The sequence below is a fragment of the Drosophila rhopaloa genome, unplaced genomic scaffold (genome assembly GCF_018152115.1).
Source record: "Drosophila rhopaloa isolate 14029-0021.01 unplaced genomic scaffold, ASM1815211v1 contig_163, whole genome shotgun sequence".
NCBI classification, from domain to species: domain Eukaryota; kingdom Metazoa; phylum Arthropoda; class Insecta; order Diptera; family Drosophilidae; genus Drosophila; species Drosophila rhopaloa.
In genome coordinates this window covers 14,599,153-14,627,050 of record NW_025335043.1, presented here as the reverse complement: position 1 = coordinate 14,627,050, position 27,898 = coordinate 14,599,153, and the positions used below count along the sequence as shown (strand labels likewise).

Here is a 27,898-nt window from a genome sequence, read left to right as displayed (position 1 = left end):
GGATCAGGGAAATCGTCATTAGATAATCAAAAAAAAAAAAAAAATGTAATTATGTAGAGCAAATTGCACAATTTAACAATGTCACGATTTACAAACTAGAATCCTGAGTTTATAATATTAACCAAGTAAATAACCTTTTCCTAAAGATTATCGAAAAAAAAAAAAAAATTAACAATGTCACGACCTACAAACTAAAAAAAACAAGGGTTTTAAACTGTTATTTTAATAAGTTCCTTCTGAAATTAAAAAATATTCTGATTTATAAATAACGATATTAACGATTTCCCACATTTAAGTTCGATTTCTGTTCAGAGTGTATTAATTCCTGGACTTTGCTAATATGCACTCCCTATCTTGCATCCCAATCGAATAGATTCCCCTGCGAAGTACGCGTGCGATCGACCCCTTTGATACCCTGCAGAAGACACGGCAAGAAGCGGAAGGAGGGCGACGAGGCGGCGCCACCGGACGGGGACCAGGATGCGGTGGGCGATGCCAACAGCCAGAGCAGCTCCAGCAATGGCGCCCAGTCGCAGACGCAGGCCAACAACAACCAGCAGAGCAGTCCACCAGCTTTGGGAGCAGCCCACATCAAGAAGGAGAACGGCAGTGGAGGAGCAGCGAATGGTGGGGGAGCGGGTTCCAAGTCGAAGGGCAAGGGCAAGTCGAATCAGTCGAACAACTCCAGTGCTTCCACGCCGGGATCGGCCCCTCCCTCGACCCCCTCGCCGCGATGCCAGACTCCGGTGACGAACAATCCCAGTCCGGCGGGCAGTGCCTTCAGCACGCCGCCCGTCCACGGATCCAATGCCAATCCCCAGACGAATGGTGGGCAGACGGCGGGTGCAGGTCAGCCCGGCCAACTAATGAGCTCCAACTCCAGTCTGATGAACATGGCCACCATGATTGATACCTTCACGGACGCCCAGCTGCAGTCCAATCAGATCTCAAGCACTGTCCTGGATTCCCCGTATTCCTACGACTACCAGACGGGTTCCTATATCGACTCCAGGAACTACTACGGCCAGTGGCCCACGCCTCATGCTCCGATGGGCATGCAGGGGCAAGTGGGCGGAGGAGGACCAGGAGGACCGGGCGGAGCAGTAGGTCCTGGAGGAGCTGTGGCCGGCGGAGTGGCACCCCTAACGCCCACCACGCCCACGGCTCAGCCACAACTGGGAGTTCCGCCGGCGACTTCGTTACCCGGAGGAGGAGGAACCACCACAGGAGCCCCACCGGGAGCACTTCCACCCACAGCTCCTGCCGCGGTCACTCCCAATCATCTGGAGACGAGTAATGGCTACGGACCAGGCAGCTATCAAACGCTGGTCAGTAATCCCAATCCCGCCTCGAATCTAGCCAATCCTGGAGGAGTAACCACCGAAGTGCAGCAGGTGCATCAGCAAAACCAACAGCAACAGGGAGTCCTAGCTCCAGGAGGAGTTGTCCCCACGGGACTACCCTTGGTGGGCGGGGCACCCGGTGACCTCAAGAGCCGCCTGGTCAGCGAGGAGAATCCCGATTCCACGACCTTAGTGAACCACCATCACCACCACCACAACCTCACGGAAAGTAAATTAACCGCCTTGACGGCCATGCAACCGATGACGAACCTCGCCCAGCTGACCACCTCACATCATCCGCAGGAGGGATTCGTGAAGCCGAAGCCACCGCCCAGCGATTACACGGCCCAGTATACGGCTCAGTATCCCAACAACTACCAGATGTACCCGCCTCCACCGCCACCGCCCCACTCGGCGTACTCCGCCTACGATGCCTACCAGAACATGAACTACAACTACGGCTATCACCAGGCGTACTCGCCCTACGGGATGTATCCCCAGCAGACGCCGCCTCCCACGCCTCCGCCGCCCTCGCCCAACTGGAACATGTATGGTCACCACCAGACGGGGTCCGTGAACTCGGGCTATGGTGGTGCGAATCCTGCGGTCGGAGCGGGTTCGTTGATAGCCACCCATGGTGCAGTGGCGCCGGCGGGAGTGGGTCTCCAGAAGCCCATTGTTCCAGTACCAGGACCGCTGCATCATCAGCAGCAGGTGCAACAGCAACATCAGGTGCAGCAGCAACAACAACAGGAACCGCCACAGACGATATTACCCGACCTGAGTAATGGCCAAACCACCTCCGAAACGGTAGCCACACCCACGCCCACCGGCGAAGCGCCGAGTAATGATGCGGGATCGGGCAATCCGGGAGCTGGAAACCAAACACCCACTGGCGGAGCAAGTGCAGCAATCACGGCTCCACCTGCTGCTTCGCCGGGCAGCACGAATTCCAGCAAAATCGAACCCATCGGCGAGGTGGCCGAGATCAATGAGAACATCGAGGCCTTCCAGGATCCGCAGATGGGGGGCGTGGCCATTGCCCTGAATCATGGCAGTGTCCTGATCGAGTGTGCCAAACACGAGATGCACGCCACGACGGCGGTGCGAAGGCCGGATCGCCACCATCCAACGCGGATGACCCTGATCTTCTACCAGCACAGGAACCTCAACAGATGCCGACATGGCATAGACGAGTGGGAGGAGAAGATGCGGGTGAAGAAGATCAACACGGATCTGGACAATAAAGCCAAAGAGGAACGCGAGCGGCTGATGAAGAAGGCGGCTGGCGAGGATCTGGACGATCTGGATGAGGATGCCCTGATGGACGAGCCGTCGGCGCCCGTTAAGAAGGAGTCCGCCAATGGACAGCAGCTAAAAAACGGAGCCAGTGGCAGTAAGAAAAAGAAGAGCAGCGCCGATTCCAAGAAGAACCAAACCAGCGAGCAGTCAAAAAACGAGAAGGTTGCCCTCCACGCACCAACACTGACGACCACGTCGTGGACGACCCTGTTTCCCATGCATCCGTGCGTGGTTTCGGGGAAATATCCGGAGGGCAATAGCAGTCCGACCTCGTCCACGAACAACGCGCCCAACGGTGGTGGTTGCCCACCAGGCCAACAACAACAACAGCAGCAGCAGTTGGCTCCTCCTCCTGGCAGTGGGCTCGCCCCCACATACCGCCGGCCACGCCCACTGGCACCGCGGCACCACCGCCGCCCACTCCGCAACAGCAGCAGCCGCTGCCGCAGCAGCAGCAGACCTGAATCTCTTCAGGCTGAGGGGCTACTACTGGTAATCGGCCACCGCCGGAGTCCTAATCATAAGCATCCACACAAATCAGCCCTGTCCGGATTTCAATTACGGCGGATTAGGCGGTTAGGGAATTAATAAACTGAATATATTCCAGAAGCAAGCGAAAATGGGTTTGAGAGTTTAAGAAATTGAAATCAGTTTTGAGACTTATTTGGAATAACCAAAAAACATATTCATTTAGATTTCAGTTTGATCTTATCTTTGATCTTATCTTTCAAAAGGGTTTCTGTATACATTTTCATTTCAGAAAGAGTTTTTAAAAATCTTGTATGTAACACTTATGAAACGCAAAAGTTCTGGATTTTTTTCAAAAAGCTAGATTTGAAACCAAAAAATTGTAAAACTATTTTAATATAACGCGTTTTCACCAACTTCAAAATGTTATAATTCAAAATTATTTAACTCTAACTGGTTGTTTTGAGGAGGTAACCTTTTAAGAAATTAACAAAAAAAATTTTTTAAAATGAATTTAAAAATCAGAAACCTTTTTCCGTTAAAGTAAGCCGCCAAAATAAATCGAAATGAAATGAAATGAAAAAAGAACAGGGCTGTATGACTGAATATTCACTCAAAGCAAAGAAAAGAAACGGAGACAAAAGAATTGATTATTTTTGTAAATGCGTCTGATTTTGTGTGCCATAGGAGGAGAGTAGGAAAAGTCCCCCAAAAGGAGTTGCAGTTAAAAAAGTACAGTTGACGCTGCCAGGCTAGAGTTGTCACCATTCCACGAATAAAAAAAACAAATCCCAGATACTACATACATCACTCAGCAAAAATCACACAAAAATAACAAGTTTCTAAACTGATAAAGCAGCTAGTTTAAATTCAACTATTAACTTTAGTTTCTTAAGAGCCAGCAACAAAACAATTTCTGTTAAATGAGTTATTTTTTAAAGACAAGCAAAAAACAAACTACAGAAGAGCCACAAAAACGAATACTACTAAAACAAAAACTAAATAAAGAAATTTTGCTTGAAAACAAAAAAGTCATATTAAGAGTTAGTGGGAGTTGAAAAAAGAAAGATCATTGCCAAAAGTACAAATAAACCATTTTTTAACAAGCAACTAGAAAAACTTAAAGAATTTCGCAAGACAACAAAAGAAAATAGTTGGTAACAAAGGAAAACAAAAGAACTACACTACATTACAAGAGTTTTAAATTTATTTAAGAACCTTTTTTTTTAACAATTTGACTGTCCTTTGGGATTGGCTCGAAAATTGAGTGGCAGTGCCAAACGAATTTAAATTGTATAAAATGAACAAATGAGGTATTTCTCTCTTTAAAAAGGTTAAAAATGATTTTTACACTGAAAGAAATTTCTCAATTGCTCAGCTGATTTACCGTTAAACCAAACCACAAGCAAAACAGTTGAAAATGGTGCGAGCAGGACAACTACAACTACAACTAGAGAAGAATTGAATATTTTTGAGCAAGTGAGAAAGAGACAAACAGAGCGGCACACGCTTGGTGAGAAAGAGATAAACCGATGGAAATATAAGGCAGCAAGACATTTTAAACTTTAATCATAATTTAAACTAAGTTTAAGCAACACACACACATGCAACACAAAACGAAAGTTATATATTTATTTATGCGCAAATCGACGGCAAATAAGGGGTTAATTCTAGTTATTATTATTTCTGCAAGATTTAGTTTGAAAAACCCAAAAAGACTCGAAACCAATCAAGTATTAAGCACTAAACAACCAACAACTAATACTAAACTTATTTGCCTAACCATTTGTAATTGTTGTATAAAACTCAATTAATAATTTGCATCCATCCAAAAGGTAAAATAAAAATTAAAGATTAGAATGCAAAATGTGGCAGCGCAACTGAATTTCAAATCAAATTAGTCTACATATAAATATATTTTGCACAAAACAAAACAAAAAAGGAAAGGATAAGCAAAAAACGGTTATTGATAATACGATTTTTAATTTCGACGATTGTACGTAATGTAATGTAAATGTAAGGCAGCGAAGAAGACTTTTGAGCAACAAGAAAAAACATGTTTTGATAAATATTTAAATGTTTATATAAATATATATATATATTAATATAACTTATGATAATTGATAATTGATTAACTGATTACGCAAGCCAACAACTATTATAGTTTGTAAATGCTTTTTTATCATTTTCAAATAAAAGCAAATCCTTTGCCATTATTAAGTTACACAACACCCCAAATCGACTTTTGAGTTTCGCGGGGCGACCGGCGTGCACCTTATATATAAACTATACGTATTGGCATATGATAAAGCAGAAACAAAAACCAATTAACACTGAGCAGCATAAGTAATAAGCCGAAATCAGAAATTAGAAATCAGAAAAGAGAACAAAGATAACGCACCTGGTATAGCGACTTTCAGGTGCGAAATCAGCGAGAGATACGATATAGCGATGATACATACATATTGTAAAACGATACACACAAACCGAGAACGTATATACAGATTGTGCAGCACGAAGATGGATGGATGAGAAAAAAACATAAATTATATTTATTTAAAGTACGCGCATGGAAAGCAAACAGATATTAATATTAAATAAAACGAAAACAAAGTTAAAATCGCCAATTTGTTTCTTTCTTACGTGGTTTTAAAGTGGTTTTATCATATGGGACTTCAATAAGTTTGCTGTAATTTGTTTAACTTCTAAATTTTAATGGAAAACAATTTTTCTGGCATACAAAGTCGTACATGTCAAAATTTATGACCATTTCAAGGCTTACTATGAATTTTCCTTTCATAATACATTTAGAATCTTGCTTAAAACCAAACAAAATTCCAAAAAATCACCACAAATAAATTTTGTGTTAATTATAATTACGTTGAGATGCACTATTTATAAAGATAGCCTTTAATGCAGCAATGGAAATGTGCGCTTGAGTCGGAGTAAATTGTAAATTGGCCAAAGTGCCTTACAACCTAGCTAGCCTAGTTATTTACATCGAAGTTTTCTAAGTACATGGCAAGTGATACTATCGCTGAGCTGCGTTTAAAGGTTGAGGACGAGTTCCTTGGAGTAGTTGTCCAACGACGTCTGATTGAAGGAGCCGAAGTTCCAGTGCTGGAAACGATTGTCGGGGTCGCACTTGTTGACCACCACCTCCTGGGAGAAGGGCAGCAGCTCCAGGCATCTTCTGCCCTCCGCGCCGTGCTTAAGTAGCTTCTTGTGGTAGTCATAGAACCAGTACTGATTGCCACCCTGTCCATGGCAGTCCCACAGCCAAACGGGGGCATTATCATCCCAGATCTGTACGTCCAGGCATTCCTTCTTTCGCCGTAAACGCAGATCGCGTTTCCAGCTCAGCTCCCAGAACTGAGTTTTCTGTGGAATCTTTATATCGTTGGCACATGAGTACATTCCCATCTTGTTGTGCTTCTTTCTGCTCATCGTGTCCAAGCATAGATTCGTATTGCCCAAATTCTGCAGGGCGCCAAGAGCATAGCTCGGCGGATCCACCGGCGGGTAGGTCTTCATCAGATCGAAGGCCACCTCCTCCATGAACCACTTGAAGGACTTGCACTTCAGCTTGGTGCGGATCGCCTTCTGTGCGGTCAGATCTCCAGGATCTACGCTTTCATAGAGTCCATCGCCGTGGCTGTACAGGTAGTTCTTGTACTCGTCCATCCAAACCTCCGCCACTCGTTTGTAATTCTGCAAAAGAGTCAGTATGATTAATTCATTGATTGATTGCTTAGATAAGATAGATATTAGATATTATCGGAAAACAAGGTTATTAAACCGCAAATCATTTTGTTTTTTATGGTCAGCAATCATAGGGGCTTTAAAAGTTACTTCAATATTTGCAAGCCCATTTTGCTGTAAACCGTTTCGCATTATTTAAAGTATTTTTAACATCAAAGTGTTAGGTTTGCTGCCCTGAATTTTCGATAGTAAACATCTATTTGCAAAACAAATATCAAATAAAGATGTCCCACACAGATTAGATAGTGAAATTGCTGAGAAACTCGGCATAGGCCTTTAAATTTAGCACCAATATGACAATTTTTTTGTTGTGTACTTTTTAAAAAGCAAGAATGAAATCTCTTTTTTGATCTTCACAAGCAGATTTACACACAAAAGAACTTAAATAGAGACTGTAATAAAAGTGAGAAACTGGTATTCCTACGGCTAGATTGATGGGCGTGTCTGTGAATTTTAAATGCATTGCTCAATTCCAAGAACGTGTTTTGTTTTAATGAAGTCAATCAACTTAGCTCATTTAAAGCGATTTTGAAGAGATAAAATATATAACATAATTGCCAATTTGTCGACTCACCTTGTGCAGATAGTCGCCCTTTCTGGGACTTGGCTGATGGTGGCGGGGTCCCCGATATATGTGACCAATGCGAGAGCAGGGAGCATCGTACATTTCACCGCCGCACATCCAGATCTTGAAGCTCAGCTCGTACTGCTCTCCGCCCCAGATGTCCAGACCCTCGTCGTAGCCGCCCAGTTCAAAGAAGAACTCCGTGGAAATGGCAAACAGTCCGCCAGCCATTACGGGGCTTTTGAAGGGATCCGCCGGCTTCTGCAGATCCTCTTCCAACAAGGGCAGTCGCTTGTAGTAGAACTCCCAGTCGAAGGCTCCTCGGGCACCCTCATCCTGCGCCCGGTAGTTGAAGTTGGAGTGATCGATCACATCGATAAATGGACACACCGCCGTCCGTTTGTTCAAGGCGATCGGTTCCAGCAGCGGAGGCAACCAGTTGTAGTTGGCTTCCACGTGAGAATCGAGGAAGATGAGCACTTCAGCAGTGGCATTCCTGGCTCCCTCAGCTCGGGCTCCAATCAAGCCCGTGCGTTTTGGCAATCTCACCACGCGAACCCACTTGAAGTGATCCGCAATGTAGGCCTCCAAATCGTGACCCAAATAATCCCGATCGCTGTGATCGTCCACCAGGATTATCTCCTTGAGAAGCTCGGGCGGTGAACGGTTGATCAAGCTATGAACCGAGCGCATCAGTACGCTCAAATATTCGTTGTAGAAGATGATGATCACACTTACAGTGGGCAACTTGGCCACATATTCCTTTTTGCGGCAGCTGCAAAGAGTTTAAAAAAACATATGAAAAAGTTTCAAGGGTCTAGATTTAAAGTTAGCTTGCAAACGATGAAGAAAAATACGAAAATGGGTTCTATCAACTCGCCTAGTGATGCTTATAAAGAATATATACACTTATACGGTTTATTATATATTTTTGTTGTATATATATAAGCTTTTTTCTAATTAAAATTCATAAATATATGTGATTCATATTATAATAAAAAGATTATCACAATAAACGTGATAAGCTTTTTTTTCTTCACATAACATAGATATTATTTTACGAAGTACACCCTTATTAAATTCAATGAGTGCCCCAAAAAAATATGATTGTATGCCAAAAACTTACAGATGGTGGCGGATGTCCGGCAGCGAGCGGTTAACTGATATTGAATCCGAAAGCAGCGCATTAAATCCATTCTCCAGCGACATTTGTTTCTCCAACTCGCGCTGGGTCTCGTCGTCCAGCGTGGCGGCTTTTCCTTTTTCCCCGAGACCCACTCTCTGTGCATCTCTGGCCATAGCCGTATAATCATGCCAGTCCTTCTTCACCGAACCATCGGCGGGTGGGGCCACCTGCAGCTCCTCCTGAGGCTGCTCATCGCCCACCGGCTCCGGCTCATCGATCTTCTGCAGCTCTGGATCCTCTTCAAGATCGTGTTCCTCTGACTGTTTCACATCTGGTTTCTTAACTTTTGCCTCGGGAACTGGCTTCCTTGGCTGCTGGACATCGCCGGAAAGTCCAGCCTGTTCGGGCAGGGGCTCTACGCCGTGATGTACGGGCTTATTAGTGTACGGACTGGAGGAGATCCAGCTGGTTATCAGTATGAAGAGTGTCAGGGAGATAAACAAAAGCAGCGAGGCCTTCACTATCCACTTGAGATTGGGTCGCCTCATCCTTGCCGAATATCCGTGGTTACGTGTCGGCTATACGGGTCTCTATATAAACCATTAAGTAAAGCCTCGATAGACCTATTGTCCCACTGTTAGCTCAGGTGTTTCTGGTGTTTGCTGGGTTTGCCCTCTATCTTGCAACGTGGTTTCTTCTACGTCAAAGAGAAATGAATACTGCAAAAAAAAGGGAAACGTAAGCGCATTTGTACACACATATCTTTTTTGAGTGTCACATACAAAAAGAACCCAAAGATAAGCGAGACATTTTCACCAAATTGAATGTTGAGATAAAAGAAATTGTGTGGTACTGAGCACTTAAAGAACTTCCGGTGAATATTAACATTATCGCTTATGTATGTTTATAAGTAATTACTATATATAAAGAGTATTATAAACTTTAATAAAACCAAACGGACTGGCATTGTTTATAATTCATGATTTTATGGAATTTATCAGGTGAAACGTCATCAGCACCTTGAGTTCTTATTAAAAGAAGGCAGTGTTTTTAATGGATTTTTAGGGGTTTATACCCATTCTCACCCGGTTAGAATTATATTTCGCGTAAAGCTTCAGCCGATCTGGGTTGAATAAACTAATAGCTACTAATTAGCATAGCAAAACAAAAGTTCGCTTCCACGTCCACGGAAATTCGGTTTTTTTGGCTGTTCTTGGCGCTGTTCTTGTGCCGTTCACTCGGAAACGCCTGCACTTGCCGCAGAATCAGCTGTTGGGGTATTTGCCCCGAAAAAGGGGCGCCGTTTAAAGGGGACTAAAATCTTCATTCAAATTTATATCCAATTCAAAAAATAAAATAGTAACAATTTAAAAAATGTCTTACAGATAAAGCATTATTGGCTATTTAAAATTTTAATGCTTTTTAACTTTCTTAATTATATTTAATATACTTAAAGAATGACTGCCTTAATATCTTTTTGGATATTATATTCTTGTCAGTTTAATGCAAAACGTTATTATTAAATACAAAATCCACATAAATTATTAATAACTTCATGCTTTATTGGCGTAAACAAGTTCCCTAGACAATGTTCAACATTTTCTTGACCTCCTCCTTGTATTTGCCCAAATTGTACTCGTTTTCACCCTCGTTGATCAGCTGCTCCACACTATTGGCATATGATTTACTGGGAGACTCCTTGGGGGCGCCCTCTTTGGCGTTCCAGTTGAGGATTCCCTCGGCGGAAATCTTCGACTGGTTCCTTTCAAACAAATACTCTTCCATGTCGGCCTCCGATTTGGTTTCCTCCCAGGGTTCGGTGACAAAGGATTCGTGGTAGCAAGCGGTGAGTAAATACAAGGCGTAGTCGTAGTTCTGCTTCTTTTGGGGACACCGATCCGTGACAATTGTAAGGATATCTGTCTCCTTGTTGTAACGATCGCCCACGAGGCGCAGAAACTTATCCCGGGAATGCGAATCAAACCGAAGATCAGAGAGCTTCAGGGACACGGTCACCTTCCTGGCCTCCGGGTTCCTGATCGTGGGCAAACTCTGGCAGTAGTCTGTGGTGGTGACCTCGATGGGAAAGTGTCGCTGCCACTTGGCTTCCGTTTCCAGACCCTTTGGCCACGGGGTGCAGAATCTCTTAATAGCTTCGCATTGCTGACGAATGGCAGGCGGTGTTAAATGCAGAAAGTTGGGGATTTTCATCAGCTCCGCATTGGCGAATTTCGAGGGGGCTGCCGCCCCACGCTCCGTGAATCCCTGGCGAAGTGGCAGAGGCACACTGGCCGGGTGGAAGGATCGTGGTCCTGGCCAAACAGCCGTCCAATCCTGATCCACTGCCATGCGAGTGGTGCGCGGAGGTGTGATGGGATCCCTGCGCACCTGCTGGCGCCGCTGGAATTGCTGCTTCACCGTCCGCAGGCTGAGCACTCGGAATTCTGATCGAACAGGAAGATATACCCATTAATGTATACTCCTAGAAAAAGCGTGTTGTTTACCTTCATCGTCTTCAATTTCTGGCTGGTCCTGGTTGGAAAAAACACGGATTCTGCTTTGGGCCGCATGTTTTTTGAGTGGTAATCGCTCCCACAAACGAGTTAATCCAGCAGACATGGTTTTACACTTAAATTTCTTTTTTGAAATCTACTTTTTATTAAAAAACCTATCAACTTTTGCGGCTTTTACGTAAACCATGCGACTACTAAATGCCATTCTCCCCGAACTGCAAAAGAAAACAGCTGTACACAGGGGACTGCCATTCCCAGGTGACATTTAAGCGGGTTTCTAATAAAATTCCGTTAAAAAGTTTATGTTTTAAATTACAAGCTAACAAAAACACAATTAATAAATTATTAATAAATATAGCACACTTAGAAATTATTGTGATTCAATTCTCTTCGGGTCTTTGCAGAAAAGTGTCAAAAACCGGCACTCCTAGGCTCATAACTTTTCCTACAGGCATCCGTTTTAACAGTGGCATACCTCTAAATGATTGTGTTTTAATTCTCTTAAAATCTGTGTTCAAATTTTGGTTTGTATTTTTGGGTCGATTTTTCATCATTTTAATGATGTTACCCCTTTCCAAATTTTCGAAAAACGGCTTTCCAGAAAAGTGCCCTTAAACCTGCAGTTCTAGGCCAATAACATTTTTACAGACATCAGATTTCAAAGTGGCATATATCTTAATGATTGTGTTTTAATTCTCTAAAAATCGGTGTTTTCACTATTAATTTTGTTTTGGATCGATTTTTCATCATTTTAATGATGTTACCCTTTTCCAAATTTTCGGAAAATGGCGTAGCTGAAAAGCCTCGAAAACCTGCACTCCTAGGCTCATAACTTTTCCTACAGGCATCCGATTGCAAAGTGGCATTTTGTGGCATCAAATTTTGGTTTTTATTTTTGGGTCGATTTTTTGTCATTTTAATGATGTTACCCCTTTCCAAATATTCGGAAAATAGCTTAGCTGAAAAGTGTCAAAAACCTGCGCTCCTAGGCTCATAACTTTTCCTACAGGCATCCGATTGCAAAGTGGCATACCTCTAAATGATCGTGGCTTAATTCTCTAGAAATCTGTGTTTTTATTTTGGTTTTTATTTTTGGGTCGATTTTTCATCATTTCGATTAAGTTGCCCCTTTTCAAATTTTCGAAGAATGGCTTTACAGAAGTGTCAAAAAACGTAACCTTACAGAAAAACGATTTCAGATTATAATATCCTCTGCAAATGTATAAAAATAGAAAAAATAAATACAGTTCCCACTTTCCTTTTATATACATTTTTATTTAGGTAAAATAATAAAAAATATAACTTTGATGTACTGTAGTAATATGGCTAAAAAGGATAAGTTCAATCATCACATCCAATCGGGATCCCAGTCCCTCGTCTCCCTCGCCTTGTGCATGTGCTCCTTTTATGTACATTATTTATTTTTAGTAAAACATTAGAAAATAGTGTGTTATGCTGTAAGCCCCTTGGAACTAAAGCTACCGTAAACCTAACCGATTTGGGTGATTGGGAAACCCAAACTTGCTTAGTGGATTTCCTGTTTCCACTTGTCGCGCGCCTCCAGTTTTGCCTCCGGAACGAGCGAGCTCTTGGCGCCGCCCAGGATATTGGTGGTGGCCTGGGTGGCCAGCACCGCCGGGCAGACGACGAGCTGCGGGATCTGGCGCACCACCGCGCCCACTGCTCCGCTGTAGCCCTTCTGGTCGTGCTCCGTGATGGCCGCCTCGATGAGTGTGTTGGCCGATTCGTTGATGCCATCCCTCACGATGGTGTAGGCGTTGGCCACGCCCTCGCGCAGATCCTTGGGTCGTCCCTGGCGCCTCCTCCTGCCCTGCCTGCCGCCCTTCCTCTTTTTCATGGATGGACCTGCGGATAGCATGTCAAAAGTGGTCTCCGCCGTGAATTGCAGCAGGTGTATGATCCTCGAGGTGATCTCCAGCGCTGCCAGTGCTGTGCGGGCCGTGAAACTCTGCGCTCCCAGCTGGAATCCCCTGATAATCCGTCCATCCTTGTTGTACTGCTCTATGGGCAGGCGGAAAAGATCGTAGAATCCCTGGAAAAGCTGCAACACCGCATTGGTGGGCCCGATTCCACTCAAGATATTAGGGAGCTGATTCCGCTTGATGTCCTTGAGCCACTCCTTGGCCAGAAACTCGCAGAGTTTGTTCCACCCCAGGATTCCCCGGCGGTTAACGATTTCCCTCAAATTAATTCCGGATCCTTGTAGCTGGGCCAGACCCATGATCAGGCCAGTGACGGGTCCTCGGGAGAGCTCGATCCGCCTGCCATGGTAGTCGAAACAAATGGGAAGCGCTGGACTGAAGATCACCTCGCGGAAGAACACAGGTGAAGCAGTGGCAGGATCCTCCTCTAGTTCGATCTCCACGCTATTCTCTTCAATCAGCACATTCAGATTCCTTTCCACCATCTCCTTGACCTCCGAATCGGGCAATTCATCGGACTGATCCTCCGGCAGCTTGCTCACCGACATCACCGGCATATCTGTTGCGGAGGAGCTGCTGACCTCCGTCTTGGTGCCGCCAGCAGCACTGGCGGAGTTCCGGAACATGCCAGAGAAGAAATCCTCCAGGAAGAGCAGAGTATCCTGGTCGATATTGAGTTTTATGGGCAGGATGGAGACCCGCAAAGAACACTCCTCCGCTGAGCTCTTCTGTGGATTTGGACGCACATTAAGAGCCTTCACAATTACCATATTCTCGTCTGGTCTGTGGGACAAATTGTTGCCCGTCGGGTGATACAGAAACTTGTTGATGTCCGACGAACGCAGTCTGTCCCTGATTTCAATTTCCGACACGAGCAGCACCTGTCGAGATGAGTACATGGAGGTCAACGGGTAGGTTTCGTAGGAGAAGCGGATCTTGGAGAGCTGTATCTCCACCAGAATCTCCAAATTGCGCTTGGAACCCTTGGGCTGTTTGAGCAGGCTTTTCCTTGAACCCTTCCTTTCCTGTTTCTCTTGTTCCTGGGCTTGCGATACTCCATACTTGTACGTCTCCGACATGCCAAAGCCACTGGCAGCCGTTGACGAGGATTTCTTGAGTGGTTCGTCCGGGAAATCTCTGCCGCCATAAAGGTGCCAGGTGAAGGTCATCTCGCAGAGAGTGTAACTGCTCTCGGCCATTGGGAAGTTAGCTGGAGGCCTCAGCAGATCCACCTTCTCGTGGGGCAATTCAAAGTGGTTATCCACGATCTGGAGGGGATCCTCCGAGATGTAGATTTGCTTGATGCCGAACTTGTCCATGCGGCAGATCTCCTCGTCGTGGATGATATCGAAATCGCGCTCCTCCAGTGAGGCATTGCCCAGGGATCCCAGCTCCTGCTGCACTTGCGAGCCCAGCGAAGTCTGCGGTTGCATTTGGCTCTGTTGGTAGTATGATGTCAGTATCACATTCGATTCAAAGTCCAGAATGTCGCCAATGACCGAAGGACTCTCCACCATCAGCGATGTGCTCTGAAGTTTGGCGGGCGTAAACTTTCTCTTCTCCTTGGGCTCATCCGGAAAGTAGAAGATCTCGATGCCCTCCTCCCTGCTTCCCGGGGATTTGGTTGCCCTGGGATTGGGCGAGCACTCTACATCCATCACGGCATCGGCCATCAATTTGTTCACTTGGTTCTGCGTGTGATCGTTCACCTCCTGATCCTCATTGGGTTTGGGCTCTGCGACTTTTGTTTCCTCGTTTAAGACGGGCTCCTCTGGCGGCGACAAATCTCTGTCGTTGGCTACATAGGCTATCAGTTGGGCCAGAGCTGCCGCCGAGTCGTAGCAGGTCTTCAGGTGCATGTCGTGAATGGAGGAGCGCAGATCCACTCGCGGCTGTCCACTGCCCTCTGCATTCAACCTGAAAGATATATTCAGTAGTCCAAGATTCAAAACGGGTATCAAAGCGTCATTGGATTCCTTAACCAATCCCAGTTGGAGTACACAATCCTCGGCCAGAAGTCGCAGAGTGCAGCCACTCATGGAGGATATAATATTGCTGCTCAAGGTGCAGTAGCCCAAATCCAGGAAAGCTCGTTGCGGGAAGAATTTCGGGCGATAGTCAATACCAGCATTCCAGACATGCAACTGCAGTTCGGAAACCAAGGCGAAGGGTTCGTATTCCTCGATGGGAAAGTCGGCCACGTCCATGAAATCAATCAGCTGAGTCAGCCAACTGTGCTCTGAGTGGCAGGAGTGGTGCTCCAGGATGGCACCACTTATTCCAAAGGACATTTTGATCCTCTTGATGCGCTGCTCCGGTTGTTTCTTGATCTCTGCTACCAACGATAAAACCTCCATTCGTTTTCTGTCCTGCTGCTGATGATCGTTTGGGAAATTATAGATGGTGGGCAGCAGATCCTTGTCTGGCAAATCACTCCAGGCTAGCACCAAATCCTGGAGAGTGTTTCCGCAGTGCAAGGCCTCAATCTCGCCCAACTGGATGCAGAAGAAGCTCCTGTTCGAATCGTTATCCAATCCATTCACTGTAAACAATCGCAGCTCCTTGAGATTCACCTGGAACTTGCCGCACTCCTTGGAGCGTTGATTGGTCTCGGGATCGAGAAAGTGGGAGAACAGGATAAGCGAACCCTGCTCCACAAACAGCTCAAAGGAGAAGGCTTCATTCCGAACTGGTGGCGCCGCAGCAGCAGGAACAGTCGGCTCCGCCATGGAAAAGTAAATGCTGCTCTCCATGGCACTGGTACTGAGGAGAAGGTTCCTCCGGAACTCCTCCAACTGGGGCTCTGAATCCAGGTTCTTTGATTCTCCCCCCTCCTCCTCCAGATTGTTTTCATAGTGCGGGGAACGTGGCTCCCACATGAAAAGATCTCCATTCAGACGGTTGTATATCAGTTCATACATATTCTTGGAATCCAACACAACCTTTACGAGTGGGATAAAGGCAAAGATTTTCAGCTTTGAGGATTGCGTGCAACTATCGCAGAATTCATTGATCTCCTCCGTTTCGCCGGGCAAAAGGGAATCCGTTTTGTCCACACTGCCATCGAGTCCCTCCACATGGGATGTGTAGCCAAAGGTACATTTTGAGCTGAAGGGGGATTTCCTTGGTGGTTTCTTTTGGTTATCACTAGTATCCGTCAGCTGGAGAACATCAATTTGGATTTTCTTGTTCGGCTGCATTCTCTGTTGGCATTTCAGAAGATGCACTGCACTCTGTTTGTCCGCATCACAGTAGAACGCATCCAGTTCATCCGAAACGATGCTGATCTGAGACCTCGAAGTGACTACCAATGATCGAAACTCCAAGGCCAAGAAATCGCGACGCACATTCTTTTGCCACCAGGGAATCTTCTGCGGATCGTTGGCCGCTCTACCATCCACCACTGGGAAACGCAAATGAAGTCGCAGATTCTCGCACTTCACACTAAATTCCGTTTGGCTGGGATCATCTGGATAAGGATGTGAAGGAGCCGAATCCCTGGAGAACGGGGAACTGCCAAAGAGGGCTCCCAAACGATCGTATATAGATATATCCAATTCTGCCGTGCATTCATCCAAACTGCATTCGATTTTGTTGGTGCAACGATTATGGTTTTGCTTGAACATGAACGAGGAGCTCTGGGTAACCACAATTTCCGGTCGGATGTGATAACCATCCGGGCAGTTTCGCTGGCGATCGAACAGCAGCAGGTGCTCCATGGAGTCGTTCAGCACCTCGCAGAGATCCACAGCAGTGGCCGAGAGTGTGGTTCTAGATGTGAGCTCTTGGAAGTAGCGCTGCTGGCTTCCACCAACGATGATTGGGGCTGCGCGGAGCAGGAGATACTGCTGCTGCTGCAGGGGCATGTGATTCTCCAGGACAGTGCCCAAAAAGAAACCACTGGCAGTGTCCGAGTAGCGAAGATAACTGGCGTGATCGAAAACCGTGCTGCAGCTATCGATGTTGGCGGTGTTTTGAATGAGAATATCTTGGTGCAAAGCCACTCCATAAATCTTCGAGATCTGAACCTTAAACTTGAGGATCTCGCCGGATTTCTCCGTGTAGCCCAGCTCCTGCTGCAAAGTATTAGTGCACGAGGTGAGCATGCTGTTTGTGGATTCACTCATTTTTCGACTCCGGGAGTAAACGCTCCTGGGGGGATTTCCATAGCCGGAGTATTCAGAGGGCTCTGGGTCTGACATTCCCGTACACCAATCTGCATTCTGGCCCAGGATTCCCGTCATGCGGGTGGGCTGCTGCTGATTCTGCATATGATACTCGCTGGGAGGAGCCGACTTCAAGCTCCTGCCCTTTTTGGGCCGCTCCTGCTGGCCTCCGCTATTGAATCCCTTGGAGAGCTCGATGAGCAGATGAATTTGACGCGGGGTCAGCATAAAGTATATGTCATCCAGACTTAGTTCCAGACTGACTTTCGGCCCCACTATGTTCTCCGTCTGCTTGATATTGATTTGTATATTCTGCGCACCCTTGAGCTCCACAATCTTGCAGAGCTGCTCGTAGGGAGTGGGTCCAAACTGGTGATCCAACACATCCAGCACCTCAGAGGTGTGCAAACTGAGTCCCTCGATCATCAGATTATGTTTTGCTATCATGGGCAAGGCATTGAAGCTGCTGTTGGGATCTTCTTCGGTTTCAGTGTCCTGGGAAGTGGACATGGGCATCTCGTAGCCCGTTTTGTTCTTGTACTCTACATGGCTGGCCTGGAAGGAGAGCACCAGTTTTCTGTCCGACCTGGGCAGTAGGTACTCTATATTTAAAGTAGTATTCGTTAGCTTGGCCCGAATGCGATTGAGGACATTGTCGATGGTTTCGGCGAACTTCTCCAGGCCAATCAGGGCGTTATTGTGGTTTAGAAAGGGCACATCGTCGTCCACCTGCTTCATGCATTCCTCTGCCATTTGCATGGAACTGCTAACCGAGGACCACATGGACTCCAGCATGGTGGTGCCGCTCTGGTAGCGAGTAACTGGCCTCAAAGTGATGGTTAAATTGGAGATCTCCAAGCTGCTGTCGTTGGTCATCAGGGCATTCCAGGGCACGACGACCGTCAGGCAGCCAATGTGACCCGAAACCACCTCGAAGGCCCAGCCCTGATCTTCGAAGAGATCATTGAAGGCGTTGACCTTCAGGAATATATCTTCCACCACCGCCTTGCCATTGTAAAGATCCACTTTCAGCTGCTCCAAGTTTAAGTTATTCTCGAAAAACTGGCCCAAATATCGCTGCAGCAGGTAGCGACACATCTTCGTTTTGAGGCCATCCCAGGGATTAAACCACGACATCTTGCCTGGGTTTTTCCCTCAGCCAAATTTTCCACGTTTTCACCGATCTTTCTTTTGTGCGTTTTAAATTTTTCGTGGTGATATTTTTTCCAGCGCAGCAGCAGCAACAACAACTGTGACAGACCTTTGTTATTGTTTTCTGGTGTCGAAACAAGGAAACGGAAGAGAATTGGTTCGTAAATCAGCGATAAGAGTCTGTAAAAATCGCTTACCACTCACATTTTATGATTGGCGGGGGCGGAGGGCGGCTGTGGGCGGGTATATATGTGCATTATTTTGGAAAATAATGAATTAATAAAGCGCAGTTAGCGAGTGACCATCAAAGTTGGCCCTTGTTCTTCTTCTTTTTGTTGCTGTGGTTAGTGTGACCAGGAGAGTGGTAGTCGAAAATGACCGATTGCCTAGGGCTCTGCGGGGGAGGGCCAAAAAAGGTGGTTTGAAAATGGCTAATAATTAATTTATATTTACTTAAAAGAAATGAAATGTATTACTGCTTCGGAGTATAGGAGCACACAAACTATATTTAAAGCACTTTTCGACTAACTTCTAAAAAGCCAGGCTTTGGCCAGTGCTGGGGAACACACCCTAACAGCTGTTTGTTTATTATTGTTTATTTGTCTTGAGTTTTTTTACATATTTTGAAGGTTACATTTCAACTAACCTTAGCTAAATCCTGGAATTAAATATCTTTTCCAAAAAATATTGAATATGTTCCCTCAAATTTTAATTAGTTGAAAATATTTTTAAAAAATATCAAGAATAAGTAATTTACTTATTAATACTTTTGTATTATTTACAAGATTATATTATTAGATTATTTAATTCATATTAATTATGTATCAGAACATGACTCAAGTCACGTACCCATTGGTATAGTAAAATTAAAAAACAAACCACCTGTTGATACCCTGCAATAAGTCATACTTTGCCCAGTGTTGAAAAACACAGCTTCACACCAGCTGTTTGTTTGCTAAGTTCTTAATTATTATTATTTTCCTCTTTAGTTTTTCTTTTGTTTGCATTAATTATGTTCCTTTGGCATTATTTGAGCCTTTTGTGCCTTGGTTTCGCCGCAAACGAGGCGAAATCCATCAAAAAGTCGCATGTTAGTCTGTTGGAGCCGACATTTGATCTGGACGAGAGACTGGGAAAGATGGGGATGTCCCCACCCGACATTTCCAATGATGTGCAACGTGTGCAGGTCCCATCGAGTGATGCACCTGGAAAAGATGACTGGAAGGGCAAGTGGTTCCCCCATGCCCCGGGAGATCCGGAGGATAAGAAGCAGTCTGTGGAAAAGACGACCACGGAGGCAGTTACTCTACTGGATTCCACAACAAAGGATAGTTGGCAGGGCAAGTGGTTTCCCCAAGCCCCTGGGGAACCGCACCTGATCAAGATGTCCCCTCAGGACAGGAACAAGTCGGATGAGTCCACATTGAAGGGCAAGGTGATTCCGTCCACGACCGAAAAACCCCATGTGATACGGAAGAAACCGCTGGACGGAAAGAACACGGAGGAAACTGAGGAGAAAAGTACCACGGAGGACGTAAAGATACAGGATAATTGGCAGGGAAAGTGGTTTCCTCAGGGTCCCAACGAACCACACAAATATAAACCATTCATTTGCGATGATGGCAAGGTGAGTTTTCTATCCGGATAAAGGGGAATTCCCATGTCTTGTAAAAGCGTGATCTAAAATTGGACTTATGGAGTCCATAACTTTTCCAAATTTAAGCCTATTCCAAAGTGGCATACCTCTAAAGACTTGTGGTTTGATTCTCTAAAAATCTGCATTCAAAATTTGCATTTTAACGTTGGTCCAATTTTTGACCCGTTTTCATGTCATTTATTTCCAAGTTTCCGATGTGTTGTTAAAAGGTGACCCACAACTGGACTTCTGGAGTCCATAACTTTACCAAATTTTATCCGATTTGAAAGTGGCATATCTCGTAAGACTCGTAATTTGATTCTCAAAAAATCTCCATTCAAATTTTTAATTTTAACGTTGGTCCAATTTTTGACCCATTTTCATGTCATTTATTTCCAAGTTTCTGATGTGTTGTTAGAAGGTGACCCTTAACTGGACTTCCGGAGTCCATAACTTTACCAAATTTTATCCGATTTGAAAGTGGCATATCTCGTAAGACTCGTAATTTGATTCTCAAAAAAACTGCATTCAAAATTTTAATTTTAACGTTGGTCCAATTTTTGACCCATTTTCATGTCATTTATTTCCAAGTTTCCGATGTGTTGTTAAAAGGTGACCCTTAACTGGACTTCCGGAGTCCATAACTTTACCAAATTTTATCCGATTTGAAAGTGGCATATCTCGTAAGACTCGTAATTTGATTCTCAAAAAAACTGCATTCAAAATTTTCATTTTAACATTGGTCCAATTTTTGACCCATTTTCATATCATTTATTTCCAAGTTTCCGATGTGTTGTTAAAACGTGACCCACAACTGGACTTTCGGAGTCCATAACTTTACCAAATTTAAGCCGATCCCAAAGTGACATACCTCTAACGACTTGTGATTCGACACTCTAAAAATCTGCATTCACATTTTTCAATTTAACGTTGATCAAATTTTTGACTTATTTTTATGTTAGTTACTTTTTAAAAACAAAAAAATCTGCTGTAAAATCTTTTTAAATGCTGATCTTGCTTAAAATCACACTGTGTATATACATAAAACAAACTTTTAATCCCGCAGCTACTGATAAGTACTTGAAGTATTTAATATTGCTATTTTTGTAAATACATTGAATGACTTATTTTGTTTGTATTGTTTTTTTCAGAGCAACCTTGCCGTGGATTTCGATCCAAATGACATCCGTGATAGCCTGAATTACCTGTGCATCAGCAGCAATCGCAGTGTGTACCAGCCGAACTTGACCAGAGAAGCCATCCTCACGGAGCACTTCCTGCCCAGCGCCTATTTGCCACCAGCCAAGTGCCTGAGTGAAAATATTAGTTATTCCCACCTGCCAGTCACCAAGTAATGCCAATGATATTACTCTTTCCTGACCACTTTTAAACCAAATCCATAATTTTAGTGGTCCATATCGTCCATTGCCTGCTGAATATGGATCCTATTCCTACCTGCCACCCCAGCGATACCTTCGTAACCTGGCAGAAGGTGCCATAGTGATGCTCTATCATCCCTGCGCTTTTCCAAGCCAAGTGAAGCAACTGCAGGACATCCTGGGCGGCTGCCTGTATCGCCATTTGATCTCACCCTCGCAGGCCCTCAATCCGGAGCGTCCTCTGGCCCTGCTCGCCTGGAGCCGCAGCCTGGAGATGTCCGTCGTGGACCAGCGATTGGCGGTGGACTTCATCCAGAAACACGCCAAGCAGGGACCACTTGCTCCGGAGGAACTGTCGCGGGTGGTGGAAAAAAGGGAAACCTACAAGGAGGGACTACTCACGGAGGCCCACTTGGTTACCACGGCGGATGACTACGAGCTGTGCGGTTACCTGCAGGAGGGAATGTAGGGAGAACATGTTGACTATTTGTTTTAAATACAATTCGAATAATTTGCCAATTATGTTCATTTTTATCTGCGTTCTGTGATAGTTAAAGTTTTCATTTATAAATTCCCAAAGTATTTATTTTTATTCATGATCCGAACGCAAACGGTCAAGATTTTTTTTCTTTACGAATTCTTGCTCATTACCGTATTAATAAGTTTAAAAATTATATTTATTGTTAAAATGGGATTTAAAAAGTTGTCAGTTATTTAGTGTGAACGCAAGACACAAATGAAACGACTGCCGGCGCATATGAAGAGGCCATAAATAGCACTAACGCCTTCTGCTTTTTGGTATTTTCGCATTTCTTGCTTACTGTCCTCGGTTTCGGTTTAGTTCTCTTTCTCTGGATAATAAATAATAGTTAATAAACGATCGCCAAACGATCCCCCACTTGGTCGCCACACAAACAACGTCGCCCGAAAAAACCGACGGCTATATATAATTTCCACCCCGCCCTCCGGAAAAGCCCAGGAATCCCCGGATTCAAAGTGCGTAGCCCCCCCAAGAAGTAGAAGAAGAGGAAGAACAACAACAACAACAGAGGAGAGGTGAAACAAAGGAGACGCAAACTAAAAACAATTAAATTGGCAATTTGTGGGCGACCTAACGTCGATTTATCACGTGATTGTCTGGTTAGTATAATCCCCGATCCAAGTATAAAGTGATTTGAAGTTTATCCTGAATTTCAGGCTTTACATAACATCCAAGGCGGTCGTTCTGAAGGAGGAGCCGTGAAGGATTAGGAAGTGGAAAACTAGTAGCTGGAGAAAGAGGACCACAAATTGGAGTTATAGAACAGCTGGAGAAACCAAGACAGCTAGAAACTTGACAGGAGAAGCAGACAAAGAGCTTTAAAGGATCAGGGAAGCAGCACCAAAAGAACCTTAAGAAAACCCCGAAACGAACCCCCGAACTTCCACCATGAACAACCTGGCAGACACTGTAGTAGTTGATCCTGGATTCGGAGGCGGTGACAAGCAGGCGCAGGCAGGACCGGCGCCGCAGGATGCCAGTGTGGTGGTGCCCCCACCCGCGACCAAGCAATCCTCGGCCCTGAAGAAGACCAGTCGGTACAGGAGCCGCTCGCTTAGTGCCTCCTCCACGGATTCCTTCAGTTCGGCCAGCTATACGGGCAGCAGCGAAGATGGCGATGATGTGCCGCCAAGGGAGAAGGTGCAGAAGAACTCCAAAGGCAGCTCCGATTTCTGTGTGAGGAACATTGCCGCCCAGCATGCTTTTGGTCGAAGGGAGATTGAGATTGCGGAGCAGGAGATGCCGGGCATTATTGCGCTGAAAAAGCGGGCCGCCGAGGACAAGCCGCTGAAGGATGCCAAGATCGTGGGATGCACACACATCAACGCCCAGACGGCGGTGCTCATCGAAACACTGGTGGAATTGGGCGCAAGTGTGCGCTGGGCCGCCTGCAACATCTACTCCACGCAGGTAAGTCCGGGCCTATGAAACACCAACCACCACCCGCCACATCATTCATTTATTTATTTACAACCATATGTCGTATACAAAATAGGAAAAATATTACAGATAAACGACAGATATTTATGGACTTTTAACGAGTTTTTAAAATGTTTTACTACAACGGAACAACTTGTTATACCCTTGCAGAGGGTATTATAATTTTGGTCAAAAGTGTGCAACGCAGTGAAGGAGACATCTCCGACCCTATAAAGTATATATATTCTTGATCAGGATCACCTCCTGAGTTGATATAGCCATGTCCGTCTGTCCGTCTGTCCGTCTGTCCGTCTGTCTGTCCGTCTGTCTGTCCGTCTGTCTGTTTCTACGCGAACTAGTCTCTCAGTTTTAAAGATATCGAATTGAAACTTTGCACACACCCTTCTTTCCTTTGCACGCAGTATATAAGTCGGAACGGCCGGGATCGGCCGACTATATCCTATAGCTGCCATATAACTGATTGATCGGAAATGCCATAACTCTGCTGTTTGTTAAGTTAGGAAATTGAAATTTTATATGGGTTTTATATTTGGCCAATCAATCCGACCTACCAAATTTCATAAAGATCGGCCGACTATATCCTATAGCTGCCATATAACTGATTGATCGGAAATGCCATAACTTTGGTGTTTGTGAAGTTAGGAAGTTGGGATTTTCTATGGGTGTTATATTTGGCCTATCAATCCGAACTACCAAATTTCATAAGGATCGGCCGACTATATCCTATAGCCACCATATAACTGATTGATCGGAAATGCCACAACTTTGGTTTTTGTTAAGTTAGGAAGTTGGGATTTTCTATGGGTTCTATTTTTAACCAATCAATCCAACCTATCAAATTTCATAAGGATCGGCCGACTATATCCTATAGCTGCCATATAACTGAACGATTGGAAATGCCATAACTTTGGTGTTTTTAAAGTTAGGAAGTTGGGATTTTTTATGAGTATTAAGATTGCATCATATGAATAATTTTGGAGAATATAATTTACAGAATATTCTGCAAGGGTATATCAACTTCGGCTCCGCCCGAAGTTAGCTTTTCTTTCTTGTTTTTAGTAGTCATAGTTAAGTTTTCGTTTTACAGAAATGATTATATTTAATATTGAATGTTTTTTAAATGGTAAAGATTTAAAGTTGCAGATTGTATTCCTAAGTTATATTAATATTTTCCAGTACTTTGCTGAAACTAACAATTTAAAAGAATAGGTAATGCATACATTTATGCAACATCGCACCAAACTTAAAGTCACATTTTATAAAGTGCTAAATCAAATTTCCCTGAATTTATATCTAAACACATTTTATTATATTTATTTAAATACACATTTATATTCGAGTTTGGTCACTTGATCTGGCTGGTCGCTTGGAGACAATTGTTGTCACGCCAGGCGGCGCAAACAAATGATCAATCAAGCCATGTTAATCAATTAAGCGCCCGCGGCTCAAGTGTTTGGCAATCGCTGAGTAATTGATGTGCCCTGAATTGGGTCGCCACATCATTGGTGGAGTGGAAGTTGTAGACGCAGTAGTTCCATTTGCAGCCTCGTCTGCGGTTTCTCGATCTGTTTGCCCAGTCCTGCGGCGTGGCTGATGCAATTATCACGAGTGTGCGGACTATAAACAATTTATGGGATCTCTAATGAAGCGGTCCGAGTGCGAGGGCACACCCCCTGCTCATTTATGCACCCACCCGTCCGTCGAAACTTTTATCGCCTTCGAGTTCCCGACAGCCTGTCACGCTGAATCACCTGTATCACCTGGGGCTTATCAGCCGAGCTCCGAGTGCTGTGCTTAGCGAGGGTGCAGCCCGATATAAGTCAGATATTACCAAATGTTTACACCGCATTAGGGGGACTCGATTTATCAGACAAACAGTCTTTTCGGAATTCCTTGGGGGTATTTACTTCATGGCAATAGTTGTAATAACACGAAATATACTTTTTTACTCCATCATGGAATACATTATCTTTTTAAAATTGATGGGGCAGTCACAATAATCCATGCTTACATATTATATTCGTGTTTAAAACAACACCATTTATCATACCATGTACCCTGTTATTCTTACTATTACTTAAACTTGTACTTAACTTGAAATTTTTGTTGGATCTCATAGCCAGACTATGCTACTTCTATCTATTAAAATAGAAGTGTGTTATAATTTCTATAAATTATTTAATAATTTTTAGTAAGAAACTATACATTTTCAGCAACCTAATTTTTAATTTTACAACTTATACACACGTGATAATACTTTTTGTTATATCGCTTTATAAAATTGTAATAAATTTTAACATAGTTTAATAATAGTACTAATGTTAATTGTGACCTCAGTCGAAATGATAAGAGAAAAACAAACTTTTTTATTAACTTGAAAAGGTCTTGAAAATGATAAATCAACTTTTGGCCGTTGATTAGTTAGTAAAACAATTACCAAAACGAAAAGGTATTATCGTAAAGTGAGAAAAAAAGAACTTCAGGCTTTGTTTAATGATTATAATCATTAAACATATTAAAGGCATATTAAGCTAAAACCAACTAATATTTCCCTCATTTTTTAGAACGAAGTTGCCGCTGCTTTGGCCGAATCTGGAATCCCGATCTTCGCCTGGCGCGGCGAGACGGAAGAGGACTTCTGGTGGTGCATCGATCGCTGCGTAAACGCCGAGAACTGGCAGCCCAACATGATCCTGGACGATGGCGGCGATGCCACGCACCTGATGCTAAAGAAGTACCCGACCATGTTCAAGTTGGTCAAGGGAATCGTGGAGGAGAGCGTCACCGGGGTGCACAGACTCTATCAGCTCTCCAAAGCCGGCAAGCTGACGGTGCCGGCGATGAATGTGAACGACTCGGTGACCAAGACCAAGTTCGACAACCTGTACAGCTGCAAGGAGTCGATCCTGGATAGTCTCAAGCGCTCCACGGATGTGATGTTCGGCGGAAAGCAGGTGGTCGTCTGTGGCTACGGTGATGTGGGCAAGGGCTGTGCTCAGGCACTCAAAGGACAGGTGAGCGCTGATTAAATCCACAAACATAGAGCCTCTATTAACCTACTCAATTATTTTTTACAGGGCTGCATTGTTTACATCACGGAGATCGATCCCATTTGCGCCCTGCAGGCCAGCATGGATGGCTTCCGCGTGGTGAAGCTGAACGAAGTGATCCGTAACGTGGACATCGTGGTGACGGCGACGGGCAACAAGAACGTGGTGGTGCGCGAGCACATGGACAAGATGAAGAGCGGGTGCATTGTGTGCAACATGGGTCACTCAAACACGGAGATCGATGTGAATGGACTGCGCACACCGGATTTGACCTGGGAGAAGGTGCGTTCGCAGGTGGACCACATCATCTGGCCGGAGGGCAAGTACATCATACTGCTGGCCGAGGGCAGGCTGGTGAATCTCTCGTGCTCCAGCATTCCCTCGTTCGCCGTGTCGATCACCTCGGCCACCCAGGCGCTGGCTCTAATCGAGCTTTTCAATGCCCCGCCCGGACGCTACAAGACGGATGTCTACTTGCTGCCCAAGAAGATGGACGAGTATGTGGCTAGCCTGCACCTGCCCACCTTCGATGCTCACCTCACGGAGCTGAGCGACGAGCAGGCCAAGTACATGGGGCTCAACAAGGCCGGTCCTTTCAAGCCCAACTACTACCGCTACTAAAAAGAGGTCGAGGGCAGCGATCTGCGGACAATAACACCAGCAATTAGGAGTAACAACAACGCCAACGAAAGTATTGTCTTTGCGAAGAAGTAAAACTATTTAAAACAATTGTTGACACACACACAGAACACACAAAAGGATACGGAAAGGAGAACACAAAGTTACTATTACCATTGTATTGCTTAGTTTAGCTCGAGCGGAATTATTGGTTGCTTTTCGTTAGCATTTAACGTCTTCGATATAGTATTTAGCACTCGATTTAGCCGCAGGAGTATTCTCTCTGTTTACTAATCCCCCATGACTCTCTAAACCCTAAACTAATCTTGCCCCTAAGAATTTATCCCCTTGAAATGTTTTTATTGCCGATCACTTGAATTTATTTTAGATATTCGATTGCTTTTTGACTAGGTTATCATAATTCAAAAGATGTCGATTTTATACAAATTTGGAAAAGTTTCATCAACAAATATTAATTCCAAATAGCTAAAGCTTCAAATCGAAATAATAAGCAATGTTAAATGAAAATCCCTTTTTCGAATTATGAAATCTACAATAATAAGTGATCGATTTAACCTCTCGTATTGTTTACGTACTTAATTTGTTAATCGTTTATGCCCCGCTTTTGATTATGGCACATTTGTACTTTCGTTTCGTCCGGAGAGTGTTGATTGAAATGCAGTGCAAAGTAATTCCATTTATTCAATTATATACACGCTGGCATATATTTCAGATCGAGAATTATATATATACACTGCATATACACCTAATATGTATATTAGAGAAAAGTGAAAAATGTTTGTAAGAAATTTGTGAGAAACGCAAAACAATAAAAAAAAGGATTCTTTATTGAGCAATAAGCTCTGTTCGTTCGATTGATTGATTTTCCCCCAC

The 27,898-nt window shown here is 44.5% G+C and overlaps 6 protein-coding genes across 7 annotated transcripts in view; 3 read left to right on the top strand and 3 right to left on the bottom strand.

Annotated features, from left to right (window-relative positions):
• LOC108041758 (DNA N6-methyl adenine demethylase) overlaps positions 1-3,220 on the top strand; it is a 97,038-nt gene extending 93,818 nt beyond the window's left edge. Inside the window, 2 exon segments of the mRNA XM_044458307.1 lie at positions 374-3,014; positions 3,017-3,220. Coding sequence (XP_044314242.1) covers positions 374-3,014; positions 3,017-3,109 — 2,734 coding nt within the window. The 3' untranslated portion in view covers positions 3,110-3,220.
• A 1,411-nt stretch (positions 3,221-4,631) lies between these two features.
• Positions 4,632-9,816, bottom strand: LOC108043728 (N-acetylgalactosaminyltransferase 6). 2 transcript variants are annotated; one of them, XM_017122538.2, is made up of 4 exons: positions 9,652-9,816; positions 8,567-9,285; positions 7,450-8,215; positions 4,632-6,824 (listed from the first exon to the last, which is right to left on the bottom strand). In XM_017122538.2, the coding sequence occupies exons 2-4, from the start codon at positions 9,112-9,114 to the stop codon at positions 6,162-6,164; spliced, it is 1,977 nt and encodes a 658-aa protein (XP_016978027.1). In that variant the 5' UTR covers positions 9,115-9,285; positions 9,652-9,816; the 3' UTR covers positions 4,632-6,161. The 2 variants fall into 2 exon arrangements, with proteins under 2 accessions (XP_016978027.1, XP_016978028.1); XM_017122539.2 differs by lacking the exon at positions 9,652-9,816 and adding an exon at positions 9,349-9,599.
• Positions 9,817-10,103: 287 nt separating this feature from the next.
• On the bottom strand, positions 10,104-11,284 carry LOC108043725 (28S ribosomal protein S35, mitochondrial). Its single transcript, XM_017122534.2, has 2 exons — positions 11,071-11,284; positions 10,104-11,010 (listed from the first exon to the last, which is right to left on the bottom strand). The coding sequence occupies exons 1-2, from the start codon at positions 11,183-11,185 to the stop codon at positions 10,148-10,150; spliced, it is 978 nt and encodes a 325-aa protein (XP_016978023.1). The 5' UTR covers positions 11,186-11,284; the 3' UTR covers positions 10,104-10,147.
• A 1,049-nt stretch (positions 11,285-12,333) lies between these two features.
• On the bottom strand, positions 12,334-18,669 carry LOC108043727 (autophagy-related protein 2 homolog A). Its single transcript, XM_017122536.2, has 2 exons — positions 18,545-18,669; positions 12,334-18,464 (listed from the first exon to the last, which is right to left on the bottom strand). The coding sequence occupies exon 2, from the start codon at positions 18,323-18,325 to the stop codon at positions 12,605-12,607; it is 5,721 nt and encodes a 1,906-aa protein (XP_016978025.2). The 5' UTR covers positions 18,326-18,464; positions 18,545-18,669; the 3' UTR covers positions 12,334-12,604.
• A 599-nt stretch (positions 18,670-19,268) lies between these two features.
• On the top strand, positions 19,269-22,049 carry LOC108043723. The gene is made up of 3 exons (XM_017122533.2): positions 19,269-19,967; positions 21,128-21,327; positions 21,386-22,049. Exons 1-3 carry the CDS (start codon positions 19,353-19,355, stop codon positions 21,822-21,824), a joined length of 1,254 nt encoding a protein of 417 aa, XP_016978022.2. The 5' UTR covers positions 19,269-19,352; the 3' UTR covers positions 21,825-22,049.
• Positions 22,050-22,160: 111 nt separating this feature from the next.
• LOC108045713 (adenosylhomocysteinase-like 1) lies at positions 22,161-27,864 on the top strand. Its single transcript, XM_044457867.1, has 4 exons — positions 22,161-22,495; positions 22,553-23,306; positions 25,901-26,350; positions 26,414-27,864. Exons 2-4 carry the CDS (start codon positions 22,785-22,787, stop codon positions 27,005-27,007), a joined length of 1,566 nt encoding a protein of 521 aa, XP_044313802.1. The 5' UTR covers positions 22,161-22,495; positions 22,553-22,784; the 3' UTR covers positions 27,008-27,864.
• Positions 27,865-27,898: the final 34 nt, after the last annotated feature.

Coding starts and splice junctions, on each gene's coding strand:
- LOC108043725 (XM_017122534.2), bottom strand. CDS start 11,185: ATGTCTGCTGGATTAACTCGTTTGTGGGAGCGATTACCACTCAAAAAA. Junction 11,011..11,070: donor AGAAATTGAAGACGATGAAG/GTAAACAACACG, acceptor CTGTTCGATCAG/AATTCCGAGTGCTCAGCCTG.
- LOC108043727 (XM_017122536.2), bottom strand. CDS start 18,325: ATGTCGTGGTTTAATCCCTGGGATGGCCTCAAAACGAAGATGTGTCGC.
- LOC108043728 (XM_017122538.2), bottom strand. CDS start 9,114: ATGAGGCGACCCAATCTCAAGTGGATAGTGAAGGCCTCGCTGCTTTTG. Junction 8,216..8,566: donor CCGGACATCCGCCACCATCT/GTAAGTTTTTGG, acceptor AACTCTTTGCAG/CTGCCGCAAAAAGGAATATG. Junction 6,825..7,449: donor AGGGCGACTATCTGCACAAG/GTGAGTCGACAA, acceptor ACTCTTTTGCAG/AATTACAAACGAGTGGCGGA.
- LOC108045713 (XM_044457867.1), top strand. CDS start 22,785: ATGAACAACCTGGCAGACACTGTAGTAGTTGATCCTGGATTCGGAGGC. Junction 23,307..25,900: donor GCAACATCTACTCCACGCAG/GTAAGTCCGGGC, acceptor CTCATTTTTTAG/AACGAAGTTGCCGCTGCTTT. Junction 26,351..26,413: donor CTCAGGCACTCAAAGGACAG/GTGAGCGCTGAT, acceptor TATTTTTTACAG/GGCTGCATTGTTTACATCAC.
- LOC108043723 (XM_017122533.2), top strand. CDS start 19,353: ATGTTCCTTTGGCATTATTTGAGCCTTTTGTGCCTTGGTTTCGCCGCA. Junction 19,968..21,127: donor TCATTTGCGATGATGGCAAG/GTGAGTTTTCTA, acceptor TGTTTTTTTCAG/AGCAACCTTGCCGTGGATTT. Junction 21,328..21,385: donor TCCCACCTGCCAGTCACCAA/GTAATGCCAATG, acceptor CCATAATTTTAG/TGGTCCATATCGTCCATTGC.